Source organism: Sinocyclocheilus grahami, unplaced genomic scaffold (genome assembly GCF_001515645.1).
Source record: "Sinocyclocheilus grahami isolate Dianchi unplaced genomic scaffold, SAMN03320097.WGS_v1.1 scaffold696.1, whole genome shotgun sequence".
Lineage (NCBI taxonomy): Eukaryota > Metazoa > Chordata > Actinopteri > Cypriniformes > Cyprinidae > Sinocyclocheilus > Sinocyclocheilus grahami.
Genome location: NW_015505875.1, coordinates 366,476 through 380,806, shown reverse-complemented (window position 1 = coordinate 380,806; position 14,331 = coordinate 366,476). Strand labels below are relative to the sequence as shown.

Genomic DNA, 14,331 nt, shown 5'->3' with positions numbered 1-14,331 from the left:
TCCACACAACTCCGAACTGTCAGTTATCTTGTGAATGGAATAAAAAACCTCAAACCATTGCTTGCAGCTAAATGAGTCTTATATGCATTTTAATGCTTTCCCCAGTGAAAAAGTTGTCTTGTCTGAATCAGGAGAGAAATATGCCTAGATCAAGGAGCGTTTACAACCAAAAACCATCCAGAACAGTTATAGTGTGTTGGTGGATTTTGTTGAGCGGACAACAGGGGATGGACTTTTTCACTGGAGGAAGTGTTATAATGGATTACAGACTTGTATGTTGGTGACAGTTTAAAGTTGAAGCGTCTTTTTGATGGATTTGTTTATTACAAACACACAGCTTTTCGCTTCATGAGATGTTAACTGATGGACTGGAGTGGTGTTGGATTACTTGTGGGTTATTGTGATGTTTTTATCAGCTGTTTGGACTCCCATTCTGACGGCGCCCATTCACTGCAGAGCATCAATTGGTGAACAAGTGATGTAATGCTAAATTTCTCCAAATCTGTTCTCATAGAGAAACAAACTCGCCTACATCTTGGATGGCCTGAGGGTGCATTTTTGAGTGAACTCTTCCCTGGACTTAAATTTCAATATATCACTCTCTTATGAAATCAATCTTATGATGTATTTTAGCTCCTGGTAAGATCGTAGAAAATCATTGCAGCTATCAAAATTTAGAATGAACAGACCGTTTTTACAAACGCAAAGAGCAATTGGTCTTGACACTTTGTCTACGCACATTGGAGGTGCATCTGCAGGGTTTGGGGTGGGTTTTGGATGCGTTACACTTCTGTGGTTCCTGTTCGTGAGCTTTAACCAGACTGCCTGTTTCTTCTCCTCTCAGACCGCACGGTCAAAGCGAGCGTTCCCTGGTACTCTGACTGGAAAGAAACGCTCACACAGCTGAGCTCGTCCAAGTACTACACAGGTATTCCCTTCCTTCCCCTGCTGGGAGTGTGTGAGAGGGCTTTCCTCAGCTGCCTTCTCCACGTCATTTCCCGTCCCAGCTCGCTCCGTAGCAGAACTGTCACTAAATCTCCTTTCCTCTTTCCAATCCAGCTTCCTCCGCTTTCTCAGGATGTTGGTGGTGGTTCTTTAGCTTTATGTGTGTTTGAGACTCATTGTGCTGAAACTCTCAGTGGTAGATGTGTCCATTGCTTTGTCAAATAATGGATTAGCAATCTCTTCAGTTACATCCAAATAGTTAGTGTTCCAATTGACAATCAGAAAATAGTTAACTATTGTTTTGACTGAAATTTAAGTTTAATTTTATGTTTCAGAAATGTTTGGGCTCAGTTTGGTTGTGAGATTTTAGTTCAATGAGTCATTTTACCCATTCAGTTAGAATGTGCCTCACTTTATAGTCTAGTTTCTTTCCCTTTGTAGATCCATCATTCCTTTTGCTGTGAAGTAGATATTGACTTTACATGTACTTTTTCTGAAATCCTAGCAGAATAAATCTTAACGTAGTTCATCAGTTTGATTTACTGTGAAATATTGGTTCCTTTCTATTACATTTACAGTAAAAAAAACTGTGACAATGTTTCCAGTATTACTGCTGGCATATTGGTGCCTGTATATTTCTAACTTATAAGTTATAACCATATATTTCATTAAGTGATATGTTCCAATATCTGCTTTTTTACCTTAAAATGTATTGAAAACCATGTTCTGAGTGTCTGGGTTCTTTGCAAGTGGGATGTCCATAAAACAAGGCCAATACTATAATCCCGGTAATATATATATAAATGGGCACAGGGTCATAAGCAGTCTTTTACTGCTTTCAACATAAATTGTATAGTAATTTAAAGTTTTTACTTCCAAGAACCATAAATGTAACTGTATTGTACAGTAAAATGACATAATGCAATATCAAACCAATTTAGACCACAAAGTTTCACTGTATATGGCAACATATCTAGCAGTTTACCAATTAATAGTTTTTTTCTGTAGCATATATACAATACTTTCAGTAAACATTACAAGTTTTTTTTTTGCTATTGTATTGATACACTAATGCTCTGTCGAGTATAACGTTTGCTGAATTAAACATTTGGATTTTTTAAAATAAACTATATTTGTTTGCTACATATTTATTTAGGATGTTCAAAACACATTTTCAAAAATGTCTGGTAGGTTGTCTGAGTAGGAACTATGTATATTTGGTTTAAGGTTATGTTCATGAGACATCAGGCACATTTCTTAGAGATATACTTAATCACTTCATATTATGAATTATGGTTCAAAATTTTTAAGTTTTTAAATCTTAAATCTTTAAGTTAAGTTACTTCAAATTAATAATCGTAATTATGATTAACAAAAAGAAACTGCCTTTATCAAAACTATAGCAGTGTTACTGCAGGGGGTACGCTCATTAATGTTCATTATCCAAAAATATTTTTAACAGTGTTAACTTTTAACCACAGATAAAGCTAAATGTTTCATTGTCCCTCATATGTAAAAATATTAAGTACAATGTACAAGTTTATGAACCATGATGGTTGTTTTAAATAATAAAAGTCTAAGTCAGAACTAAGTCTGTATAAAACATCAGTATGGTACATGATACACATCGCCATAGGCCAGACTACTAATGCAACACTCGGTATGTAATGGGGGTTCATATTTACCTGTCAAGAGGACCTTGGACCTAAAAAATATTTAAAGACTTCTGCTTTAAAGCACAAGTAAAAGTTAAAGAAAAACTATGTAAATTAGCCTATTTTGTCTAACTAGAATGTAGCCATTGTAATCATAATAGCTACTGCAAGCAAGTGATGCGCTTTGTTGATTTTAATGAAAATTATATGTTTTTTTTTTGTGCTGTAGTGCAGACATGGTGTACAAACTCTACCCAGAATTGAACGTGAGGCTGCCGGAGTGAAGTGCATCATTCATGCTGTGTGCTTATTGTCATGAATGATTCTGAGAGGGCCATTGATTGAGACGAAATGTCAAGGCATTCAACTAATGAAGCTGGAGCATAAAAATCACTATATCCTCCTCTTACCCTCCTCGCTGGATAGATTTAAAAGGGGTCCTATTATGCTTTTCCTTTTTTCAACTTTAGTTAGTCTGTGATGTTGCTGTTTGAGCATAAAAAAGATATGCAAAGTTACAAAGTTCAAAGTCCACTTAAAAAGGAGATATTTTATTTAACAGAAATCACTTTTCAAAAACTACTCGTTTGGACTACAACGCATATTTTCCGGGATTTGTGATATCACAAATATCGACGAATGGGATGAGACCTGGTTGAGCTGCACTAGAGAAGGCAACGAGTGTTATCACTATGTCGGAGACACGCTAGCTTTCCCAAGGCAGATGAACTTAGAGTGGTTATCGAATTTTGAATATTCGTTGAATTTAAAATTAAAATCCACATTTTAGGTGTGAAATTTTTAGTGGTACACGAAATGCGACGATGTAAGTGTCATAGCCTGTCCATTTGAACCCAGTAGATGCGGTGCTGCTACGTTGTTCATTCAAAATATTGCAGAAAAAAAGAACAATCAATGCGGAGATGTTGTTTACGTCAAAACCGAAACCAAGGCGTTCACACAGAACACATATTTATCACATTTTCTAGAGGGACATCTATCACCGCGGCACTCGCATCTTGCACAAGAGAGCCGCATGTTTAGAAAGCTATGTACAATTAATGTAAGTTCAACTTTTAAAAAACATGTCTCAAGACTTTATGGCCGTTTTCCCCATCCCACTGCATCTCAAGTTTTTAAATGAAGTAAGTACTCTTTGTGATTGGTTTTCGGTCCTTTGTATTAAACTATACATGCATGCATGATGCTGTTTTGTTTCTAATTGTTTAAGCAACTTTATTAATTATATAAGGTTTATAAAAATTATTTTAAATATTATGCACTTTTTTCAAAGATAGTCGTGTTATTTTATTATGCTTTAAAGAAACGTGCATACTATTTTGGTCGATGCGCCCTCTTGTGGCCTCAGGAGAGAAGCCAAAAGCTTTTTTTTCCCCCTAACTGAAATTATGCCTTATAAATTCAAATATAATTCGAATATTGATAATATTTAAGTAAAAAAATTCAAATTTCGTTTTTCAGCCATTTTGACAGCCCTAGTGGTTACAATCATCCGGGTTTAAATCGCGCTCAAATTTATTAGATAAGCAACTTTATTAATTATATAAGGTTTATAAAAATTATTTTAAATATTATGCACTTTTTTCAAAGATAGTCGTGTTATTTTATTATGCTTTAAAGAAACGTGCATACTATTTTGGTCGATGCGCCCTCTTGTGGCCTCAGGAGAGAAGCCAAAAGCTTTTTTTTCCCCCTAACTGAAATTATGCCTTATAAATTCAAATATAATTCGAATATTGATAATATTTAAGTAAAAAAATTCAAATTTCGTTTTTCAGCCATTTTGACAGCCCTAGTGGTTACAATCATCCGGGTTTAAATCGCGCTCAAATTTATTAGAGATTGACGCAATATTTACACTGAAGCTCGCAGGCGGCTATGGTAAGGGGCGTGACATTTCCCGACCAGGCGCCGAGTGCTGCCAATCACAACACACACTGGCCCAGCTAACCAATCACAGCACATTTCATATTTCAGAAAGTGGGCCTTCATTTGATGCAGGAACTATTCGAGCGATGTTGTAATGTAAAATATGTGAAAAATAATGTGTTTTTCGAACAATCTAGTATGAGAGCCTGTTCTAGTACACCCCCAAAACAAAATCAAGACTTTGTAAAAGAGCATAATAGGACCCCTTTAAAGGGGGGAAATTGATCACGAATGCTAATGTGGCAACCTGTTTTGAACATCCTTTCTCTCTGAGGAAAAAAAAAAAGATTGAATCTGAATTAAAAGTTCAAAGTGATTTAATGTGTGATTACGTTCTATTGTTTGGCGAATTTTTATGGGGAAAATTAGTAATTTAAGAATCCACACAGGAATTTCTTGCGAGGACAAAAGATTTTGCAACTGGTTGAAGTTGCTTCCTAGACCAACAGGAAGCTGCTTGGTTTGACTTCAGTGTGTGCGGTGCTTCATACGTCACTACACTGTTTACAACAGACGATAGGCTTTTTTGCCCACAATATTTCAATCATGTGACCTTACGTTTATGCTTATTGCAGGATAAGGGAGAGCGTTTTAAGTGCAGCTTTTTTGAAGAACTGTATTTACGTTTAAATTAATTATTGGGAAACTATTAGATTGTTGGATTTTCATTATTTTTTAAAAAACATTATTTAATTTTAGGTCAGCTGTAAAAGAGACTTGCTGTAAAAATGTCATCTGTTATAATTTCTTCCAGCGAATATCACATTTCTTGAGGGTTTTTCTATTCGTCTTGGCTTTCATAATGTGCTTCTCTCCTCTTCATCATGCGGCCTGTGATAATCTTGTTTCTGAACAAGACAATATTTCTTTGTGTTTAACTTACAGCAACAACACCATGGTTTGAGACTTACCGGGAGAACTTCCTGCAGTCCATGCCAGCATCAGAGCACGAGTTCCTCAACCACTACCTGGCCTGTATCCTTCTAAGTTCTTCGCTCTTCTTTCCTAATAACTCTACCTCACTTCTTTTTCATGCTTGCATTTCTCCTCTTTCTTTACCACAAGGGACGCACCGAAATTTTGACCATATGAAGCGTTCAGCTAAGACTGCTTAAAAATGTCAAGAAGTATCTTAGTTTCTATAGTAAAGGATTTAATAAAAAGGGTAATAAATATAATAATTAGCACTGTCTATTGATGCAAGCCTGTTGATTACCAAGGCTATATATTTTTGTGACTTACTATCAGTGGTGTATACAGTACCTGAAAGCCATACTCAAAGTACAGATGTCTTACCAGAAAATGACTTTGGTAGAAGTTGAAGTCACCGTTTAGAATATTACTTGAGTAAAAGTCTTAAAGTATGTGATATTTATTGTACTTAAGTACAAAAGGTATTTTTTTTATCTTAAATGTACTTAAGTATTGAAAGTAAAAGTACAAGTAAATGCAAAATGGAAAAGAACCAAATAAATATATATAAAAAATGTTCATACACGGCTTGAGTAGCAAGATTGTATTCAGTTTTAACTCTTTCTTCCATTTTGTATTTTTGGGTAATTCAAAAAGCTGATTCATTCAACAAGTAAACACCGTCCATTGCTGTGATCTTTGTCTGGAACTATTTTCATTGGCAAAATTGAGCAAAAACAAGCAATATTACCTCTAAAATGTAAGTCACATTGCTTTACTGAACTTGTATAAAATTGTTATTAAATGAATTACAGAAACATTTTTGCCGTCCATAATTTAGAATGCTTGGAAATTTGAGTTTTAATAGACTAATAAATCAACGTGCGTGCACTTTGTGTGTGATTTGGTGATATAGCCTACTTGATAATGTCAGATTGCACATCATTACAACACTTACCATATTATCATAGCAGAAGATATACTGTATATCGCACAACCCTAGACTCGACTTGAGTGGAAAATTAATCATCCGCGGTTTTGCGCGCACTTGTTTGCACGTGAGCAAAGGTGTTTTTAGGAGTCTAACTCGCAAGCGCCAGACCACTGATTCGTCAAACTTGCTTTCCTGCAGTCTATGTTCTTCTGACTTCTGACTATTCTGTAGTAAGTAACGAATATGCTTCGGGGAAATGTATTGGAGTAAAAGTATACATTTTAATTAGGAAATGTAGTGGATTAAAAGTATAAGTTGGCTGAAATATAAAAACTCAAGTAAAGTACAGATACTCCCAAAAAATACTTAAGTACTGTAACGAAGTATTATTACTTCGTTACATTACACCACTGAGTACTATTACGTTTCACATCATTCTAATATGAGTACTTAGCCCACACTTTTGAATGGTGGTGTATCACGCTTTCCACAAAAATATTAAACAGCAAAACATTATTTGTATCTTATTATTAAAAATCCAAACTTTTTCACCCAGTCCAGCCAGAGTTTTGATTTAATTGGTTTTAAACAAGATGATGTATTTTTGTGCAGCACAGTTCAGCAGTTTTGTTCGTCTGTATTCTGTGAGATCTCCTGAACTCGGCTGCAGGTATGTTGGTGGTGTCGTCTCGTGAGGCGGTGCCGACAGAGCAGTTTCTCAAGCTGTCACAGGAACAGCACCGAATCCAGCACAGTGGGGAATACACTCATCCCAAATGGTTCATCCCCAACACACTCAAATATTATGTCCTGCTCCACGATATCAGTGAAGGAGACGAGCAGAGGTGTGTGTGCGCATCTGACTTAGTGTTCTCCTGTACCTGTGTTGCTTGTTTTTGTTGCTTGCTTTTAGTTTTTTTTTTTTTTTTTAAACTTTTACACAGCCAAACAGTCTGATGAATAATCATTGATTGACTCTTGCAGAAGCTTCTGTGTTCAGTCAGGGATATTTGACCACTTCAATGCATGCTTGAAAAATTAAGAAGTTCTTATGTTTTTTTTTTTTTTATCTCTTAAGAAGAAAATGATGGAAATGTATTATTAAATCACTTCATCGTCCTGTGCAGTGAATGGGTGCCGTCAGAATGAGAGTCCAAACAGCTGCTAAAAAGATGCACAGTAGTCCACACGACTCCCGTCTATCAATTACCAATGTGTGAAGTGAAAAACTGTGTTTGTAAGAAACCAATTCATCATTAACACATTTTTAGCTTTAAACCATTGCTTTTGGTTAAAATATGAGTCCTCTATCTATAATATTGCTTTCTTCAGTGAAAAAGTCATCTTGTCTGAATCAGGAGAGAAATATGCACAGATCAAGCATGGTTTACAAGCAAAAACATTTCTAAACAAATATGTCGGTGAATTTTGATGTGAGATGACTACAAAGGATGGACTTTTCCACTGGAGGAAGCATTATTATGGATTATAGACTCCTATTTTGGCCAGAAGCAACATCAGGGTGAATAAAAAAAATGACAAATTATTTGTAATAACTTCTTGTTCTATAAGTACTTTTGTTAGTGTTATTGTGTGCATTTGCATAGATCTACGTGTGCAAGACTATGTGTTCACTCTTGATCCATTGTTACTATTACTAAAAAAATATATTTTAAGATTCTAGCTGATGTTTGTATTTTTATTGAATAAATGGCCAGCACCTAATGAATCATAAATGCTCTTTATTCAATATGCAGTTCAAAGCTTTTGATATTCCGACTGCTTGTTCTGATTCTGCAATTAAATAACCAGAGTTGATTAACACTGGAAACATGTATCCAACCCTGCCTCGGGGATTAAAACTAAAGTGATGTCAGGAGAAAACATTTCTGCTTCCCCTTAGTAATCGCAGACATTTAATTAGAGAACATATTATGAGTAGAATAAAAATTAATCTTAAAAGAAACATGAACTGCATTTGCAACACGTTTTCTATGAATATTAATTTCTGACATCAGCTGTCTGACAGGAATGCTTGCTTTTCTTTCCACTTCCTCCTCAGAGAATTCTGCATGTATATACGTTGCCAATCACGGTAATCATGTGCTGCCTGCAGCCTCAAGGTCTGATGAATAGAAGATAACCTGTCTGTGGGGAGAAAGATTAGGCTGTCATATATATTTATGATGGTATAGAACTATTAATGTCCATCTCTGTTTCTCAGGGCGGACTCTGTGTACGAGGATATGAAACAGCGGTATGGAACTCAGGGCTGCTATCTGCTCAAGATAAACTCCCGGAGTGGTAGCACTGGAGCGGACGAACAGATGCCGGACCCCTGGAGTCAGTACTTACACAAGACCAGCATACACAACCCTGTGAGTGCCACAACCTCACTTCAGGCTCGGAAAAAATACAACTCATAAACCTCTGATTACCATCATAAGGTCTGGTTCACATAGCAGCTTATTCTGGCCAAGAATTAGGTTTTGATAAAGTAAACCTTGCAAATCCAGGGTACAAGTGCAATGCAATATTTTGCTATATTTAATAAATTCAATTTATGGACCATGGTGGAAAAAATTATTTTATTATATTATATGATATAGATTTTTATAGTGTTCTTCCACCGTGGTCAGTAAAATTAAAATTAATTGATCAAATAATATGAAATATTACTGTAATGCAGGCATTCTCAAACTTTTGTCAGCTGAACCCATTTAAGCTCAAATATTTACTTAAAGTACCCCCTGAGGTTTTAATATTTAAATGTTGTGAATATGTTAATAATTCAATAATATAATAATTTAATTGTTTGAATGTTCACGGCTCTCTGACATTGTTTAATGGTCACATGAAATGCAGGTAAACATACAGTTTTTATTTTTGTATTTTCTTTTTTTTTTCCCTCTTATTTCTTGTTCTTTTATTTTCATTTTACTTTTTTATGATAATGATCTTTTTGTCAACTCACAAAGGTTATAATGTAAAGCTGCTATAATATATATTATCACAAAACAACTGAAAAACTTAGCGTAAAAATAGTAACATCTAAGTTAGCTGGTTTTACTTAATTCAAATGAATCAACATAAGTGCATTAATGTTTTTAAGGTAACAATTGCAGGTCATATTTATTTTACAGTGAATGTGATGAATTATTTTGTAAATTTAAAATAGGGTTTGATTGCGGTGTTAATTGTTTTTACATTAGTGAAGTTAGAGACTTATCTGATGACATGAAAGAATAATAGTTACTGAAATTATTTGTTTCCTCCAACATGTATTGGCCTTATGGAGTCACTCAGTTGTATGACTATGTTAGATTTCTTTGTATTTGAAAAATTGAATTTGATCAGCCAAATTAAATGTTCCTCATCCCTGGTGGTGTTTTATAGGAGCTATATGAAGAATATGCAGTGAGTAATGCGGTTGAAAACAACATTGGTGCAGAGGAAGATGGTCTTGATCCATCCATTAGAGGTTAGTCTGGCTTAGTTGAACCCCATTATCAGGGATTTTGGTTTTAAGCCTCATATTGATGAGAAATGATTGTCTAATGTTAATTAGATGTTCCTCTTGTGTTTGCAGACGGCGTCTCAGAGACTCCTCCTCTGCAGCTGGACCACCCCACTGATGCTGGTTACCCTGGCAACGATGCCAGTCAGTCTGTAAACAATGTGGATGAGACGAGACCTCAAAAACAGGCCAGCGGGACCTCTCACACCAGCCCGACCCCTCGAGGAACCTGCCTGACCCTGAATGACCACGACCACATTCGGCAGTTTATCCAGGAGTTTACCTTCAGAGGATTCCTGCCACACATCGAGAAGAACATAAGGCAGCTAAATGACCAGGTACATAAACACCAACTCCAACTATATATTACATCTAATTCATCTCAAGTCTCTGTATTGATTGACTCTCCTTTCTTCACTTTTCCTGGTAGTTGTACATTTTAAATTTGGAGATAATGACAAGTTTGGGTCTCGTCCCATTCGTCGATATTTGTGACATCACAAATCCCGGAAAATATGCGTTGTAGTCCAAACGAGTCATTCGTTGTAGTTTTTGAAAAGTGATTTCTGTTAAATAAAATATCTCCTTTTGAAGTGGACTTTGAGCTTTGTAACTTTGCAGATGTAACTTGTAACATGTAACTTTGCAGATGTAACTTGTAACATGTAACTTTGCAGATGTAACTTGTAACATGTAACTTTGCAGATGTAACTTGTAACATGTAACTTTGCAGATGTAACTTGTAACATGTAACTTTTTTATGCTCAAACAGCAACATTACAGACTAACTAAAGTTGAAAAAGTGAAAAAGCATAAGACCCCTTTTAAAATAATCGTTTGAAATATGATTACAATTTAAAATAACTTTTTTCTATTTTAATATATTTTAAAATGTAATTTATTTCTGTGATGCGAAGCTGAAATTTCAGCATCATTACTCCAGTCTTCAGTGTCACATGATCCTTCAGAAATCAGTTTAATTATGCTGATTTGCTGCTCAAGAAACATTTATTCTTATTATCAATGTTGAAAACGGTTGCATTTTCAGGATTCTTTCATGAATTGAAAGTTTAGAAAAAAAACATTTATTAGAAATAGAACATTCATCTTTTTTAACATTACAAATTATACGTCTCTACAGTTTAATCCATACTTGCTGAATAATAATATACATTTCTTAAAAATATATTAGTATCAGTTAGGCCTGAGCGATAAAACGGTATCGATATTTATCGACGGTACACCTTCTTCGATAACGATATAAAAAATGTTCGATATAGGCACGTGCTAAGAGTGACGCAGTCAGCACACACAAACACGAACATGAGTGCTGTGCCCAAAGCAAAAAGTACTGTTAAATTGTACAGTACATGATATTTATTCCATAACTTCTTATACATTAGAAACTCTCAGACAGTCATGTTTTATTTAATATTGGCTCCAATATCTTATTATTTTTATGTTTACCTCCTTATATACATAATTCTTATTGGCTGTATAGTATTAGTTCATTCCTCTATTGTTTTGTTGTAGATTTATTCACTGTTTTCCTATCATTAATATGCATATCTTCACTGCGTTCATACATAATAATGCAGTTTTTATATTTTCAAAATAAACCTCACCTAATAGGCTTAAATAACCCAAAAGTCAAGGGTCTATTAATATTAATTTCCTTAACTTTTGACAGTAATGCAAATATATTTTATATATATATTTCCAACACAGCTTTGGAGCTTCTCTTTTCTATCATTTTCGTCATCTTTCTTTATCTCTTATTCTAGCTTGTCTCAAGAAAAGGTCTGAGCCGATCTCTTTTCTCCGCCACTAAGAAGTTGTTTGGTGGAGGGAAGGTCCCAGAGAAGAGTATTGCTGAACTAAAGAACACCGCAGGGCTGCTGTAAGTGACTTGAAGTACAAATAAAATCGTTTTTGTTGTTCTTTTCTACATCTTATCTGTCTCTTGACCTCTGTGATATCAGATATCCCTCAGAGGCTCCAGAGCTTCAGATCAGGAAGATGGCCGACCTCTGCTTCCTCGTTCAGCACTATGAGCTGGCCTACAACTGCTACCACACTGCCAAGAAGGACTTCCTCTCTGACCAGGCCATGCTGTATGCTGCAGGAGCGCTGGTGAGACGCACACCACAGTCACAGCGCAGCTGCTGTTGGAAATTAGCTCCGCATCCATCATTTGTGGATGATCAGAGTAGTACTGTCTGAACTCGTCTCAGACTGGCTGTCTGCTGTCTCTGTCTCTAAAGGAGATGGCTGCTGTCGCTGCCTTTCTGCAGAGTGGGGCACCCAGGCCGTACCCAGCACACTATATGGACACGGCTATTCAGACCTACAGAGACGTGTGCAAGTAAGAACAAGCATTCGCTTGCATTTGGTTTTGTAGAATGTCACTGCTTCATTAATTGTTTTCTTACCCACCCGTCTTACCCATTTATATACTATTTGGTAACATATTTGAATGTTTTTAGTATTTTAAATGTAAAATTTAAAAACAACATTAAGTAAATATTATGTTTTTAAAATTAAGTTATCGTTTTAGTTTAGCTTTATTTCAAGAATTGCAATTCATTGAGTAACTAACCATTTGAATTATTGCTTCAGTATTTCATACTGAATTAAAACAAATAAGTTAAGTACTTTACTGTGTTTTGTTAAAATTTTAAATCAGCGAATGAATAAAAAAAAAATTGTTAGTTTTTTCTTCCTGTTTTATTTATTTATTTGTTTTTTTAGTTATTTGATATCATTTTATGTGGCTTTTAAAAATGAGCTTAGTTTATTTTTATTAAATAACTAAATAAAATGTATTAATTAATTTGAGTTCTTTCTTACTTTTTTTAGGCCAGACATTGCTTGACAGACATTCATGTGCTTTTAGAAATTAGTTTAGTGTTTTATTTTTATTTATTTATTTTTTTAAATGAATAAAGCATTTTCATTTAAAATTGATTTCATTTGCTTCCTTTTTTTAGACCGTACATCACTTTTTCTGGCTTTTAGAAATTCAGTGTTTTAATGTTTTATTATTAAATCAATCAATCAGTTTTCATTTTTGCCTCCACTTTTTTATTATATTATTATTATTATATAAATATTAATTATTTATTATTATAAAAAATTATTCTTGGTTAATTTTTTAGGCCATATATTACTTTTTGTGGCTTTAAAGAAAAAAAAATATTGCTTTTAGTAGTACTTCAAATAAATAAAATTAATTTTAGTTGTTGCTTCTGTTTTTAGGCCAGACATCAGTTTAAGTTGCTTAAGTACTTGATGGAAAGACCATTCAGATTTTGTTGGAAACCTGCTGCATGCGTATAATGTGTATAAGACTTTGTTTTTGGTGTCTGTGTCACAGAAACATGCTATTGGCCGAGCGGTGTTGTCTTTTAAGTGCTGAGATTTTGAAGAGTCAGGTCAAATTCTCAGATGCTGCCACACTTCTGATCAAGATGACCAGTGAGGTGAGCGTGTCATTTCAAACAGGTGTTCCTGTTTCGAACTCGCTGTTGGCTGAGCCGTTGTTGTCATGCTACACGGTTCAGCCAAACCCAATTCACTTCACTGCCTCTTTCCCTCTCTGACAGGACTCTGATCTGCGGAGTGCACTCCTGTTGGAGCAGGCGGCTCACTGCTTCATTAATATGCGCAGCCCCATGGTGAGGAAGTTTGCCTTCCACATGATACTGGCTGGTCATCGTTTCAGCAAAGCTGGACAGGTATGATGGCAGATGCAAGAAACACACTTTGCTAAAATACACATCTGCCCATGTCAGCATTACATTGAATCACTGAGCATCAAATACTGAAATCCTGCTGGAACTGATGTAGATTGATTGTCTGAAACGCCATCTGCTCTGAAGTGATCAGAAAAAAGCGACTGTGTTTACAGAGTCAGATGAGGTCAGGCTGTCAGTTTTCACCTGGATGCTGACGCTGCTTTAACAGCTGTGAAGCTATTGAGCGTCGCAGTAACATAAAGTGAAGCGCATTCTTTTAACATGTCAGTCAGTTCACACTGTCCCTCTCTCTCTCTGTTACAGAAGAGACATGCCTTGAGGTGCTACAGCCAGGCTTTGCAGGTGTATAAAGGTAAAGGTTGGACACTGGCTGAAGATCACATCAACTTCACCATCGGTCGGCAGTCCTTCACGCTGCGGCAGCCAGAGAACGCAGTGGCTGCCTTCCGGCACATTCTCATCAACGACAGCAAACAGTCGGCTGGACAGCAGGCTGCTTTCCTCAGGGAATACCTCTATGTGTATAAGGTTAGCAACACACACCGGAATCCCATTACTTATGACTTAAGGCTCATTCACACCAAGACCGATAACTATATTAGTGTCCATACCAACTGACGATAACGTTCTGTTTATTAAGAGAGCGTTGCAGTTATGTCG

The 14,331-nt window shown here is 35.6% G+C and overlaps 1 protein-coding gene across 4 annotated transcripts in view; it reads left to right on the top strand.

Annotated features, from left to right (window-relative positions):
• The window catches only part of trappc8 (trafficking protein particle complex subunit 8), a 58,836-nt gene that overhangs the window by 9,991 nt on the left and 34,514 nt on the right, over positions 1-14,331 (top strand). For 2 of the 4 annotated variants that reach the window (XM_016243670.1, XM_016243673.1), the window contains 12 exons: positions 845-928; positions 5,436-5,525; positions 7,067-7,241; positions 8,621-8,774; positions 9,793-9,877; positions 9,986-10,251; positions 11,698-11,813; positions 11,896-12,046; positions 12,178-12,278; positions 13,290-13,395; positions 13,519-13,650; positions 13,975-14,199. In XM_016243670.1, the coding sequence (XP_016099156.1) occupies positions 845-928; positions 5,436-5,525; positions 7,067-7,241; positions 8,621-8,774; positions 9,793-9,877; positions 9,986-10,251; positions 11,698-11,813; positions 11,896-12,046; positions 12,178-12,278; positions 13,290-13,395; positions 13,519-13,650; positions 13,975-14,199 (1,685 nt within the window). The remainder of the gene's footprint in view (positions 1-844; positions 929-5,435; positions 5,526-7,066; positions 7,242-8,620; positions 8,775-9,792; positions 9,878-9,985; positions 10,252-11,697; positions 11,814-11,895; positions 12,047-12,177; positions 12,279-13,289; positions 13,396-13,518; positions 13,651-13,974; positions 14,200-14,331) is intronic. The other 2 variants (XM_016243671.1, XM_016243672.1) reach the window with 2 other exon arrangements.